The following is a 12,992-nucleotide window of genomic DNA, read 5'->3' as shown; positions in this document are numbered from 1 at the left end:
CTCTCATTGAAAGGATTTATTTGATATCTTGCACAGAAAGATTAATCTTCAGTTTGGCACAGAAATCATTCATTTGCTCTGATCGCCTCCCTCAGTATGTGGCGGGTTTACCTGGAAGTTTGTGCAGAATGGGCAGGATGCAAGGGTTTAAAGTGTACTTTTGTTCATTGTGTATTTTTAAAAAAATGTAATTGTGGGATCACCATCAATCCTGGGCAAACTGATATCACTGCAGAACAGCAGGAAGGCTCCAGATGACTGTTTGACACGAAGCCAAGTTCTGCTGCTCCCTAGTTTGGCTTCGGTGTCTGTCCTGTAAATCTTGAGGATTCCCAGTCAACTGTTAACAAGTCCCCCCCACCCAACCCCTCCTCCTCCTCTCTTCCTTGCAGCTGCCGCTGATCCGCGATCTGCGCCCCTCTGTCAGCTTGCTCGGCCCGAGATGTTGCTCTCCATCCTGCCGGTTCTTGCCCTGGTGCACTCGCTGCTCGCCCAGAGATCCGAGCCGATCTTCACAGCCGTGACCGATACAGTCCTTCCTCCTGACTACGACAATAATCCGACTCAGCTCAACTATGGAGTGGCAGTCACTGATGTGGATAACGATGGAGAGCTGGAGATAGTGGTGGCAGGGTAGGTGTGTCTTCCACAATAGCGAACAAGTCAGCAGCGTGCCTCTGCATGTGTGTGTGTGTGTGTGAATGCGATATATCAAATGTGTGTTTGTAGTGTGTGTGTATATGTATGTGATTTATAAAATGTGTGTGTTTATAGTGTGTGTATGTATGATTTATAAAATGTGTGTGTTTATAGTGTGTATATGTATGTGATTTATAAAATGTGTGTGTTTGTAGTGTGTGTGTATATGTATGTGATTTATAAAATGTGTGTGTTTATAGTGTGTGTGTATGTATGATTTATAAAATGTGTGTGTTTATAGTGTGTATATGTATGTGATTTATAAAATGTGTGTGTTTGTAGTGTGTGTGTATATGTATGTGATTTATAAAATGTGTGTGTTTGTAGTGTGTATATGTATGTGATATATCTATAACACATAATATATCTATCTATGCACATATCTATATATATCTATTAATATACAGTATATATAAAACCTGTGTATATGTATGTGATAATATATAGCATTTGTATATGTATGTGATTTATATAAAGCATGTGTATGATATAGATATATATAAAGCGTGTGTATATATGTGATATATAAAGTGTGTGTGCATGTATGATATATAAACACGTGTATGTATATATGTGATATATAAAGCATGTGTGCATGTATGATATAAACACATGTATGTATATATGTGATATATAAAGCGTGTGTGCATGTATGATATATAAACACATGCATGCATGTATGTGATATATACAGCATGCGTGCATGTATGATATATATAAACATGTGTATGTATGTGATATATATAAAGCGTGTGTGCATGTATGATACATATAAACGTGTATGTATGTGGTATGTATATAAAATGTGTCATTATATGTGTGTGTATATATGAGTATATGTGTGTAACATATACAAGTGTGTGTCTGCGTTATTCCCTTTAAAGGGTCGTTGTTGGCTTTGCAAAGTATTCAGAACCCCATTTTCCTCGTTGAATACATAATGTGATGCCATTGCGTTGACTGTCTTGTGTTTAAAACTGTGCCCCTTTTCCTGGATGCTTTTTTTGCCTGCAGATCAGTGACCATTCCCTTGTGTAACTCCCCACAGCACCTCTGTGGCTCTGTATCCCATCTATCCGCCTATCTTGATATTGCGTGTCATTTTCTCATTACTTTTGATTCTACGCACCATCTCCATCTCTCTCTGTCACTTTCCATCCATCGCTCCATCTGTTTTCTTTGACTCTATATATTTCTCTCAGATACAGAGATAACAGAGTGACAATTAGTCTTGGTGTCCACTTCTAGAGACCAAACTGACTCTGGATGAACAACCTCGTCCTTGAACTCGCCCCTCAAAAAAAACAAAAATCTAAATTTAGCGTTTCCCAATACCGCTGGATGATTTTCGCAGTGTTGTTGCTGAATTTCGAACATGTTGCATTGCAATTTTTTTAAAAAACAATAATTGCAAATTTCAAACACGGCAGAATTGAATTCAGTGACTGAAAAGTGGTATTTGGTCGAGTTTCAGTGAGATTGCGAACAGCTTGAAAACTTGAGTTTAACAAGATTCATTATTTAACACGTCTGTCGGTCTTAATTCTGTTTATTTGCTCCCATGATCTCACTGTAACCCTGTTAAGATAAGACGTAATATATCCTTTATAAAATAAAGCCTTGCTTTTTCTTACTGTAAAATGTTAGCTATCCTGTGTGTGTTTGATAATCAAAATGCGGACATTTTAGGAAGATGTTCGGGTAGATTTTTTTGTGGGGGGGGGAGGGCAGGATTATCTCGGTTAATTTTTCTGCTGACTTCTCTTGGAAGTTGATGCTCAGGAGGTTAAGTTGTTTCACTTGTACCCTGTGCAGTTCCTGGGAATCTCGTGGCATGTGAGAAATTTAACAGGATTTGGTTTGGTTCGTGTGTGTCCTGCCCATCCACTGGCCGCTGCATCAAATGACTTTCTGTGTAACCAAATGTGATCTGTTTGGCAATGCGCCCCTCTAGCAATAGTTGATCTCAAACATATCTTCTCCTTGAGTTTATTATCAAAGCATGCCAAATTCCAATGGATCTTTTTGTGTCAAAATTGGATTTGTTATCTTGTAAGGGGCTTGATTGCCAATGTTTTTCAAGAATAGAAAGAATCCTTTCCCTGACTCTTAAAGTGCATCTTTAAAAAAAATATATATAATTCTTGGTAGTGGGCATACTAGTGCTTCTTGGCTTGGTGACAAAAATTCAGTTAGGGTTCTTGTTATCCAGCGACCCCTTTGGAAAATGTGTTTGTGTGAACAGTAGGGTGAGGAGAGCACCATGATTAGGCCTTTTGTGATGCCTGCCATAGTTGTATAGCCCACCAAAACTTGTTAAGGCTCACATATTGAATAACGGCCGTTTGGGTGAGGTACCAGAGGGAGGCTATTGTCCATGGATCAGCATGAGTTAGCATCGTCCGGCAGGGAGCAGAAAACATTTTTGAGGGAGGCCAAGTTCTGTCTGGTCTCCTTTTCTATTTGTGATATTGTTTTTCTCTCTCTTTCCCCCTTAAGGTGATCTTACCTACATTCTATTTATTCTGAAAATGTACCTCCCGGTCTTGTGGCTTTCCATGGATTTAACAGGATTTGGTTTGGTTCATGTGAGATAATTTTGGTGGGGGAGAACATTGCTTCAGAATTCATCTGCAAATACCAGCTGCTCCATTACCCCTGCCACTTACCCCACCCTGATATCATATCGATATGTATATGATATCAGGATTACAATGGGGAGGGAGTTATGCTTCAATTGTAGGGAGTGTTGATCAGACCCCACCTGGAGATACTGGGGGCGATTTTGCAATGGTGGTGGGTTGGCAGCTGGGGTGGGGGTGAGGGTGGGGGCGTGAAGGTCCACGTGGCAAACCCGCATGAGCAAAACTTACCGTTTCCGATGTGATTGCTGATGATTAACGCCCTCTCCGGGTCTCGTGCCCGGCAGCCAGCCTGATTGACAGGAGCTGCCACGTTGGGGGGCGGGGAGAGAAAGAGAGAGAGCGAGACATCATCCAGTGCTGGAATGGAAGAAAGGTGGGGGGGGGGAGAGAGCGGAAGATCGGGGGGGGGGGGAGAGCGGAAGATCGGGGGTGGGTGGCGGGAGAGTGGAAGATCGGGGAGGGGGGGAGAGTGGAAGATCGGGGAGGGGGGGAGAGTGGAAGATCGGGGGGGGGGGGAGAGTGGAAGATCGTGGGGGGGGAGTGGAAGATCGTGGGGGGAGTGGTCGATCGGGGGGGAGTGGTCGATCGGGGGAGAGCGGGAGAGTGGAAGATCGGGGAGGGGGGAGAGTGGAAGATCGGGGAGAGTGGAAGATCGGGGAGAGTGGAAGATCGGGGAGAGTGGAAGATCGGGGAGGGGGGGAGAGTGGAAGATCGGGGAGGGGGGGAGAGTGGAAGATCGGGGAGTGGGGGGAGAGTGGTAGATCGGGGAGGGGGGGAGAGTGGAAGATCGGGGAGTGGGGGGAGAGTGGGGGGAGAGTGGAAGATCGGGGAGGGGGGGAGAGTGGAAGATCGGGGAGGGGGGGAGAGTGGAAGATCGGGGAGGGGGGGAGAGTGGAAGATCGGGGAGGGGGGGAAGAGTGGAAGATCTGGGGGGGAGTGGTCGATCGGGGGGGGAGCGGGAGAGTGGAAGATTGCGGAGGGGGGGAGAGTGGAAGATCGGGGAGGGGGGAGAGTGGAAGATCGGGGAGGGGGGAGAGTGGAAGATCGGGGAGGGGGGGAGAGTGGAAGATCGGGGAGGGGGGGAGAGTGGAAGATCGGGGAGGGGGGGAGAGTGGAAGATCGGGGAGGGGGGGAGAGTGGAAGATCGGGGAGGGGGGGAGAGTGGAAGATCGGGGAGGGGGGGAGAGTGGAAGATCGGGGAGGGGGGGAGAGTGGAAGATCGGGGTGGGGAGGAGAGTGGAAGATCGGGGAGGGGAGGAGAGTGGAAGATCCAGTGCTGGAATGGAAGATCGGGGGGTAGGGGGAAGATCGGGAGGTAGGGGGAAGATCGGGGGAGGGGGAGAGAGTGGAATATCGGGGGGAGAGTGGAAGAGGGGGAGATCAGGGGGGAGAGGGGAAGATCGGGGGGGGAGGGAGAGTGGAAGATCCAGAGCTGGAATGGAAGATCGGGGGGGGAGGGGGAGATCGGGGTGGGGGGGGGAGATCGGGGGGAGAGAGGGAGATCGGGGGGAGGGGGAAGATCAGGGGGGAGAGGGGGAGATCGGGGGGAGGAGGAAGATCGGTGGGGGGGAGAGGGGAAGATCGGGGGAGAGAGGAAGATCGGGGGAGGGGGAAGATTTGGGAGAGAGGGGAAGATCGGGGGGAGACGGGTGGGTGAAGAGGGGGACATCGGAGCGGGAGACATCAGACATCGGAGCAGGGTGCAAAGGTAGGTTCATTTTGTGTTTTAACTTCCTTCTATGTTGTTTTATTTAATTTATTTAGTTTCTATTTCCCTGATCCGACCCTGGTTTCACCAGGCGTGAATCAGCAGCGATGGGCAAGCTGCCCGGGTAAGTTAAAAATTGTTCTAATCACTTCATCTGTCACAGGTAAATACCTTGACAATTGGCTCATTAACTGTCATCCCGCTGGCTTTAATTGCCGGCGGGACTTCCGTTTTCGGGTCGCCCGTGCGCACACAGGTGGGTCCCTGGGAAACTCGGAAGTTGGCGGGTTGGAGCCGGCTTCCGAACCCGAACGGGATTTCCGCGATTTTCGGAGCCACCCACCCCAAACGCACCCACAATTGCCCCCTAGAATTGAGCCCACTGCGTTCAGCTCTGGGCACCGCACCTTAGGAAGGATATATTGGCCTTGGAGGGAGTGCAACGCAGATCCACCAGAATGATACCAGGGCTTGAAGGGTTAAATTATGAGGCCAGGTTGCATAAACTTGGCTTGTATCCCCCTTGAGTTTAGAAGATTAAGGGGTGATCTGATCGAGGTGTTTAAAATGTTAAAAGGATTTGATAAGGTAGATACGGAGAAACTATTTCCTCTGGTGTGGGGAATCAAGAATAATCTTAAAATTAGAGGTTGGCCATTTAGGAGGGAAATCAGGAAGCACTTTTTCACACAAAGTCTGGTAGAAATTTGGAACTCTCTCCCCCAAAAGGCTTTGGATGCTGGGACAATTGGAGCTTTCAAGACTGAGATCGATAGATTTTTGTTGGGTAATGGGATATGGAACAAAGGTGGGAAAATGGAGATGAGGTACAGATCAGCCATGATCTAATTGAATACGGAACAGGCTCGAGGGACTGAATGGCCTCCTCCGGTTCCTATGCATACGTAATGTGGCAACGTTGGGCCCTAAAGGATTGGTGAGGTTATGATGGAGAGTACGTGAGACACTTGGGCCTGGAAATTGCTGGGTCTGGAAGTGGCATGGGCGGGAACAGAATTTGGGGTGCGACTCGGCTCCCCAAGTCGCATAGAATTATCGGGGCCAGAGTGATCTCCTGCACTAGTTTTGATTGCCTAGTGGCAGGGCGGGGTTGTGGGGTGGGGAGGGGGGAGAGTTGGAGAGGAATTTCCCAGATATTTTCCCCTCAAATTGGCCTGGGTTTTTATCTGGTTTATCGCCTCTCCCAGGAGATCACGTGGTTTTGGGTGGGGTAGGGAGTGTATATACTGTGAGACACAAGGTATCACGATTGTGTGGGGCAGGCAGAGGGTCTTTTCCTGCCGGTCATTATTCTTGCGGCTGGGCCCTTCAGTCCTGCAGTTCCTCTTTCTCTGGGGCCGGACTTAAAGACGTACTTACTGCACCAATATGGCGACGTGGGCGTAATGCTGGGTTACCGGCGGCAACCGAGCGATCAGTTGCCATTGAGAAAAGTATTTTGAAGTGGATTTAAAACAAAAAAAAATGAATAAAAGGATTAAGATCTGGAAAGCACTACCTGAAAGAGTAGTGAAATCAGACTCCGTTGGAGCTTTCAAAAAGCAATTGGACATGTACCTGAAGAGGACTCATTTGCAGGGCTTTGGGCAGAAAGCTGGGGTGTGGGACTAAATTGGACAGCTCTTCCAAAGAGCCGGCACAGGCACGACGGGCCGAATGGCCTCCTTCTGTGCTGTATGATTCTATGATCATTGGCTGCAACCCACCTCCTAGGTGGAGCAGCAAGGTGCTGCTCCCACATGTCTGGCCCCCACCTGTAGGGCAGGTGCTCACAAAGCACAGGAAATGGCACCAGGTCCTTGCTGTATTTTTTTATGCTGATAATCCCGTCCCTGGGGTTTGCAGTGGAGCCAACGTCGGGGCACACTGGCTGCACTCAACGATAGCGGAGTGGGATTCCGGGAATGTCGTACTCTCGTTCTTCACTCAGTGAGCTGTGAGGCTGTGGTGGTCACATCCGTTGTCAGCTGTGGCTCAGCGGTGTAACACTCTCGCCTCTGGGTTACGAAGGTCGAGGGTTCGTCCCCCACTCTAGAGACATGACCGCATAATCCAGACTGACACTCCCAGTGCCGGTACAGGTGGAGTGCTGCACTGTCGGAGGTACCGTCTTTCAGATGAGAGGTTAAACCGAGGCCCCGTCTGCCCTCTCAGGTGGACGTAAAAGATCCCCTGGCACTATTTCGAAGAAGAGTAGCAGAATTCTCATTGGTGTCCTGGCCGATATTTATCCCTCAATCAACATCACAAAAAACAGATTATCTGTTTGTGGGACCTTGCTGTGTGCAAATTGGCTGCCGTGTTTCTTACATTACAACAGTGATTACACTTCAGAAGCACTTCATTGGTTGATAGAAGAGTTGGATAATGTGTGCAGTGTCCGACATGTTGGTTATGTTGCTTTAACAATTGGGATGTCCTGAGGTAGTGAAAGGCGCTATATAAATGCAAGTCTTTCTTCTTTCTTAGTTTCTGCCTCAACCACTATGTCGACATTCAAGATTAGATTGGATAGGGGGATAAAGGAAAGTGGGGATGAAGGGATAGGGGAACAGGGCCGCGTAAAGGTGATTGGAACTATTTGCTCGCACGGAGGGTAAACGCCAACATGGACTGATTGGGCCGAATGGCCCGTTTCCATGTTGTAACTTCCATGTGTTTCCACGGTCTTGTTTGTAGACAGGGGCCACGTCTGCCTGTGCAAAGGTTCGGTTTGGGGCCCCTCGATTTTATTACACAACCGTATCATTGGATCCGCTCAGAACCCGTGACTGACTCGGGGCCCCATGTAATTAGGGTTGCAGGGTCCTAACGCAGCCCCTGTTAATAGATAGCAGAGTTGGATAATGTGTGCAGTGCCCGACATGTTGGTTATGTCGCTTTAACAATCTTCTGCAATTGCTGCGTCTTGTCTACACGTTGGATTGATAATCTGTATCCATTTCTTCAAGGAAAGAAAGACTTGGATATATACAGCTCCTTATCACGTCTCTCAAATGTCTGAGTGCTTCATGTACATTTGAACACTTTGAGACGCAGTGATTATTATTATGTGGGGTAAATTGCTTCAACACAGAACCAGTGAGAACAAGCTCAAGCCAGTTCTGGTGGTGGTGGGGCGAGGGGGGATGGGGAGGGGGGAGAGGGAGTACAGAACAGCTTGGAGTAAAAGATCCAGCCTCTGCAGGGTTCAGCCTCTCTTGTGGTTTATTTATACGTCTCCAAGATCATCCAGTGAAATAAGGTCACGAGCAGCAACGGCTCACATTTCAAATTGAGGTGCTCCTCAAGTGCGGAGAGAGGTGCCAGAAGGAAAACACATGGGTAACAGAGCAGGAAGGAGAGGGGGATAACGGAAATATCAGAGAGTCAAAGGACCAGCCGAAGGGTTTTAAAGACACTTTCCTCGCCGGTCTTGCTGGCTGCCATCAATTACTGGTTCATAACTATTAATCTATTGCACCCTATGTAAAAATCTTTAAATCCAACCACTTCAGTAAGAGCCCAGGGCTGCTGGTTTCATGGAATCGACTCGATTTGCACTGTGGGGCCGATTCCGCAGCAACAACTGGAGCGACTGCACCCGCACCGCTGTTTTGAATGTGAAATTTGCCACTTTTATTTCCCGCAGGAAAGACTGAACAAGCTGGGGCTCCTTTCTCTAGAAAAGAGAAGGCTGAGGGGTGACCTGATAGAGGTCTTTAAAATTATGAAGGGGTTCGATAGGGTAGACGTAGAGGAAATGTTTCCACTTGTGGGGGAGACCAGAACTAGGGGTCTTAAATATAAGATAGTCACTAATAAATCCAATAAAGAATTCGGGAGAAAGTTCTTTACCCAGGGAGTGGTTTGAATGTGGAACTTGCTACCTAATGGCATAATTAAGGTGAATAGTGTAGATGCATTTAAGGGGAAGCTAGATAAGTACATGAGGGAGAAAGGAATAGAAGGTATCTGTTTTGTTAGGCGAGGGTATTAAGGGTTACGGAACCAAGGCGGGTAGATGGAGTTAAGATACAGATCAGCCATGATCTAACTGAATGGCGGAACAGGCTCGAGGGGCTGAATGGCCTCCTCCTGTTCCTATGTTCCTTCCTATGTATATTGATAGGGTTAGATGAAGAAGAGTGGGTGGAGGCTCATGTGGAACATAAACACCGGCACAGACCTGTTGGGCCGAATGGCCTGTTTCTGTGCTGTACATTCTGGGAGGCAATGCAAAAGTGGCATTGCCCACCTACACGGGCAGGCTGAGCCAGGGAAAGAGAAAGGTCGTTGGCATTTACCGGTGGCGTGGCTTTCTGCCCTGCACAGGAACGGCTAACCCCCGCCTCTGGAGCTGGCGCATTGGCTCAATCTCTGCCTCATTCACACTACACCACTGCAGCTGAAGCCAGGTCTGTGTTGGGCAGGGTGGAGGGAAGGGCAGCTAATTTGTGTACAGCAAGGTCCCACAAACAGCAATGTGGTAATGATCAGATCATCTGTTTTTAGTGATGTTGGTTGAGGAATAAATATTGACCAGGACATTGTGGGGAGAACTCCCCTGCTGTTCTTTGAAATAGTGCCATGCGATCTTTTACGTCCACCTGAGAGGGCAGACGGGGCCTCGGTTTAACATCTCATCCGAAAGACGGCACTTCTGACAGTGCAGCACTCCCTAAGTCGTGCACTGGGAGCGTCAGCCTGGATTACGTGCTCAAGTCTCTGGAGTGGGACATAAACCCCTTGACCTTCTGACTCAGAGGCGAGAGTGCTGCCCACTGAGCTACGGCTGACAAGGGCAAGGAAGAGAGAAAAGAAACAGATTGCCTTGATTGAGTTAATAGAGCGTTTCAGAATGAAGCACCCTCAAGTGGGCAATCAGCCGACTAATTGCAGCAGAAGCAGCCGATTCATCGGCTCAAGGTCTCCTGTACAAAAAAAACTTGAACCCTTGCAACCAACGGAGCTCAATGCCAACTCTTATTCTATGACTTCAAAGTGCTTTGATTAAAGAGGCTTTGAGTGGTACATGAACAGCAGTAATCCTCACACAGTCTGTACAAGATCACAAAGGACCATAGATGGCTAACCTGGAGCGACTGATTCATGTTTTACTACTTTTTTTTAATAATAATTGTTTTTAAGAGTATATACCTGTGTAGGAGATTGGAAATTTAGGTCACTCTTTTGTGGTTGTGAGGGTGGGGGGTGGTGTTATTTTATGCGCGAGGATGGTACTGTAGCTCACCCTGGGGAGGTGACTCAACAACAACAACAACAACAACAACAACAACGTGCATTTATATAGTGCCTTGAACGTAGTAAACCGTCCCAAGGCACTTCACAGGAGCGATTATCAATCAAAAATTTGACACCGAGCCACACAAGGAGATATTAGGACAGGTGACCAAAAACTTGGTCAAAGAGGTAGGTTTTAAGGAGCGTCTTAAAGGAGGAGAGAGAGGTAGAGAGGTTTAGGGAGGGAATTCCAGAGCTTAGGATCGAGGCAGCTGAAGGCATAGCTGCCATTAGAGGAGCAATTAAAAATTGGGGATGCGCAAGAGGCCAGAATTGGAGGAGCGCAGAGATCTCGGAGGATTGCAGGGCTGGATAAGATTACAGAGATAGGGAGGGGCGAGGGATTTGAAAACAAGGATGATAATTTTAAATTCGAGGCGTTCCCGGAACGGGAGCCAATGCGGGTCAGCGGTGATGGGAGAACGGGACTTGGTGCGAGTTAGGATACGAGCAGCAGAGTTTTAGACGAGCTGAACTTTATGGAGGGTGGGGGCAGGTCCGCTCCTGCTCTCTTGGACTCTCTAGCTCTGGCCGCTTCTCTCTGACTCCCAAACTCCCACTCCCCAATCCCCAGGCAACCATCCTCTTGATGTGTGGAGTGGGGTGGTGAGGGGCTGGGGTCGTCAATGCATGGAACAGTAAGTGTGCATTCAAATCAGATTTCCCGCACTGGGCAGCCACGGTGACAGACTGAGCATTTTATATGAGGGCCATAGATTTCCTTTCCCCCCGGTAAGTAGAGGGGTTGTCTTATACATGGGTTGGCTTATTGTTAATTATGTACAGTAGATATATATTGAAAGGGAGGGGTGGTAGCAGTCACCTTACTCTCATTTTGGGAGCAACACTGCCCCTCCAGTCCCACTGACTCCCTTGTATGTCTCAAGGCCTGGTGAAATTAATGTTAAAGTTGGGGATTGTACTCCAGAGGTGCTTTTGCATGAACTCAATGGGGCAGAGAAGGCATTGCTGGGGAGGTCGCCATTATCATTAAAAAATTGGCGACCCTGGCATCTCTCCCACCCCTTGCCTGGTGTCCCCTATTCCTCTCCTACCCCCATGCCCTGCGTCCCTCCTCCCATGCCGGGGAAGTGCCCAGAGCACAATGTGCAGTCGGCAGCCCTTCACTTGCTGCTGGGCCGCGACGAAGCAGCCATGGTGATTCCGGTGCGCAGTGAGAATCGCCCATGGGGCATCAGCAAAAGGGCTGAACTCGAGTTCTCTGACGATATACGGCACCCGGGCTAGATGCGTTTGAGCATTTCTGCACTCTTCGAAGCGGGAAGTGTTTTCCGTTTGGAATGCACCAGGACAATCGGATACGGAGCGAAGGCCCTTGTACACTGCCCCACCAATGGGGCTTATCTCCCACCTCGCAGCAATCCCGCAGTGTGACATCTCCTTTGTCCTCCAGGCCTCTCAGAGCGAGATTGCCAATTTGTGCCGTGGGCCGTTGCCCGTTAGGAACCAGGTCGCAACAACTCCAATCTAATTCCACATCTATCTAGCCAGTAACTCCAGTGCAGTACTGAGGGAGGTCCTACACTGTCGGAGGTGTCGTCTTTCAGATGAGACGTTAAACTGAGGCCCCGTTTGCCCTCTCAGGTAAATGCAAAAGATCCCATGGCCACTATTTCGAAGAAGAACAGGAGAGTTCTCCCTGGGGTCCTGGCCAATATTTATCCCTTAACCGACATCACTAAAAAGCAGATTTTCTGGTCATTGTTACATTGCTGTTTGTGGGATCTTGCTGTGCGCAAATTGGCTGCCACGTTTCCCTACATTACAACAGTGACTACACTTCAAAAAAGTACTTCATTGGCTGTAAAGCGCTTTGGGAAGTGCTGAGGTCGTGAAAGGAGTGCTAGAAATGCAAGTCCGTCTTTCTTTCTTTAAAGAGAGGAGACTTTTATCCCACTTGCTGGGCCAGTCGTTGAACTCATCACAGTCTCGAGAACAGCTAGTCCAAGAAAGGATTTTAACCCGTTCACTTGGAGAAAGTCGAAGATTTGACGGATTGAATTGAAAGCTTTTTTTTTTCTTTCTTCTCTTGTGCTTTGTACTCTTTGCTGTCAGTCACGTCCTCCCCAGCACTGAGATGTGATTGGACAGTGTTTGAGAGCTGGCTCAGCCCAGCTGTATTCTATTTATAAGCACTATTAAATAGGAAACAAATGATTTTTTTTTTGTTCTCCCCTGTAGCCCGTGAAGATCATTTGAACCTGTTTTGCCAGAGGTATTCTCGTAGAGGTGTAGAAAGATGGTAAACACTGTGGAGAAGGGGACCGTAGGAACATAGGATCACAGGAAGAGGAGAAGGCCGTTTGGCCCCTCCAGCCTGCTCCGCCATTCAGTTAGATCATGGCTGATGGAATGCACTTTGCGTCAAGTTAAATCGCAACAGGTGGACCAGGTTTGAACTAGTAGAAGGTAAATTTAGGACTGATGTCAGGAGGTTCTTCTTCACACAGAATGGCTGACGCATGGAATGGACTCCCTTGTAGGGTCGTGGAGGCAAAATTCCTGGAATCACTTGAGAAACAATTGGATGCCATGTTGCCAAGGATGGGGGGGGGGGGGGGGAGCTACAGGCCTATCTAGGTGGGTCAGCTCAGATGGGCCGACTGGCCTCCTTC

At 48.3% G+C, this 12,992-nt stretch overlaps 1 protein-coding gene across 1 annotated transcript in view; it reads left to right on the top strand.

The window, feature by feature from the left end:
- Positions 1-442: 442 nt before the first annotated feature.
- Positions 443-12,992, top strand: part of crtac1b (cartilage acidic protein 1b) — a 212,809-nt gene continuing 200,259 nt past the window's right edge. The window contains exon 1 of the mRNA XM_068002694.1: positions 443-633. Coding sequence (XP_067858795.1) covers positions 443-633 — 191 coding nt within the window. The remainder of the gene's footprint in view (positions 634-12,992) is intronic.

Source organism: Heptranchias perlo, chromosome 21 (genome assembly GCF_035084215.1).
Source record: "Heptranchias perlo isolate sHepPer1 chromosome 21, sHepPer1.hap1, whole genome shotgun sequence".
NCBI lineage: Eukaryota > Metazoa > Chordata > Chondrichthyes > Hexanchiformes > Hexanchidae > Heptranchias > Heptranchias perlo.
This window is presented reverse-complemented; position numbering and strand designations above follow the sequence as displayed.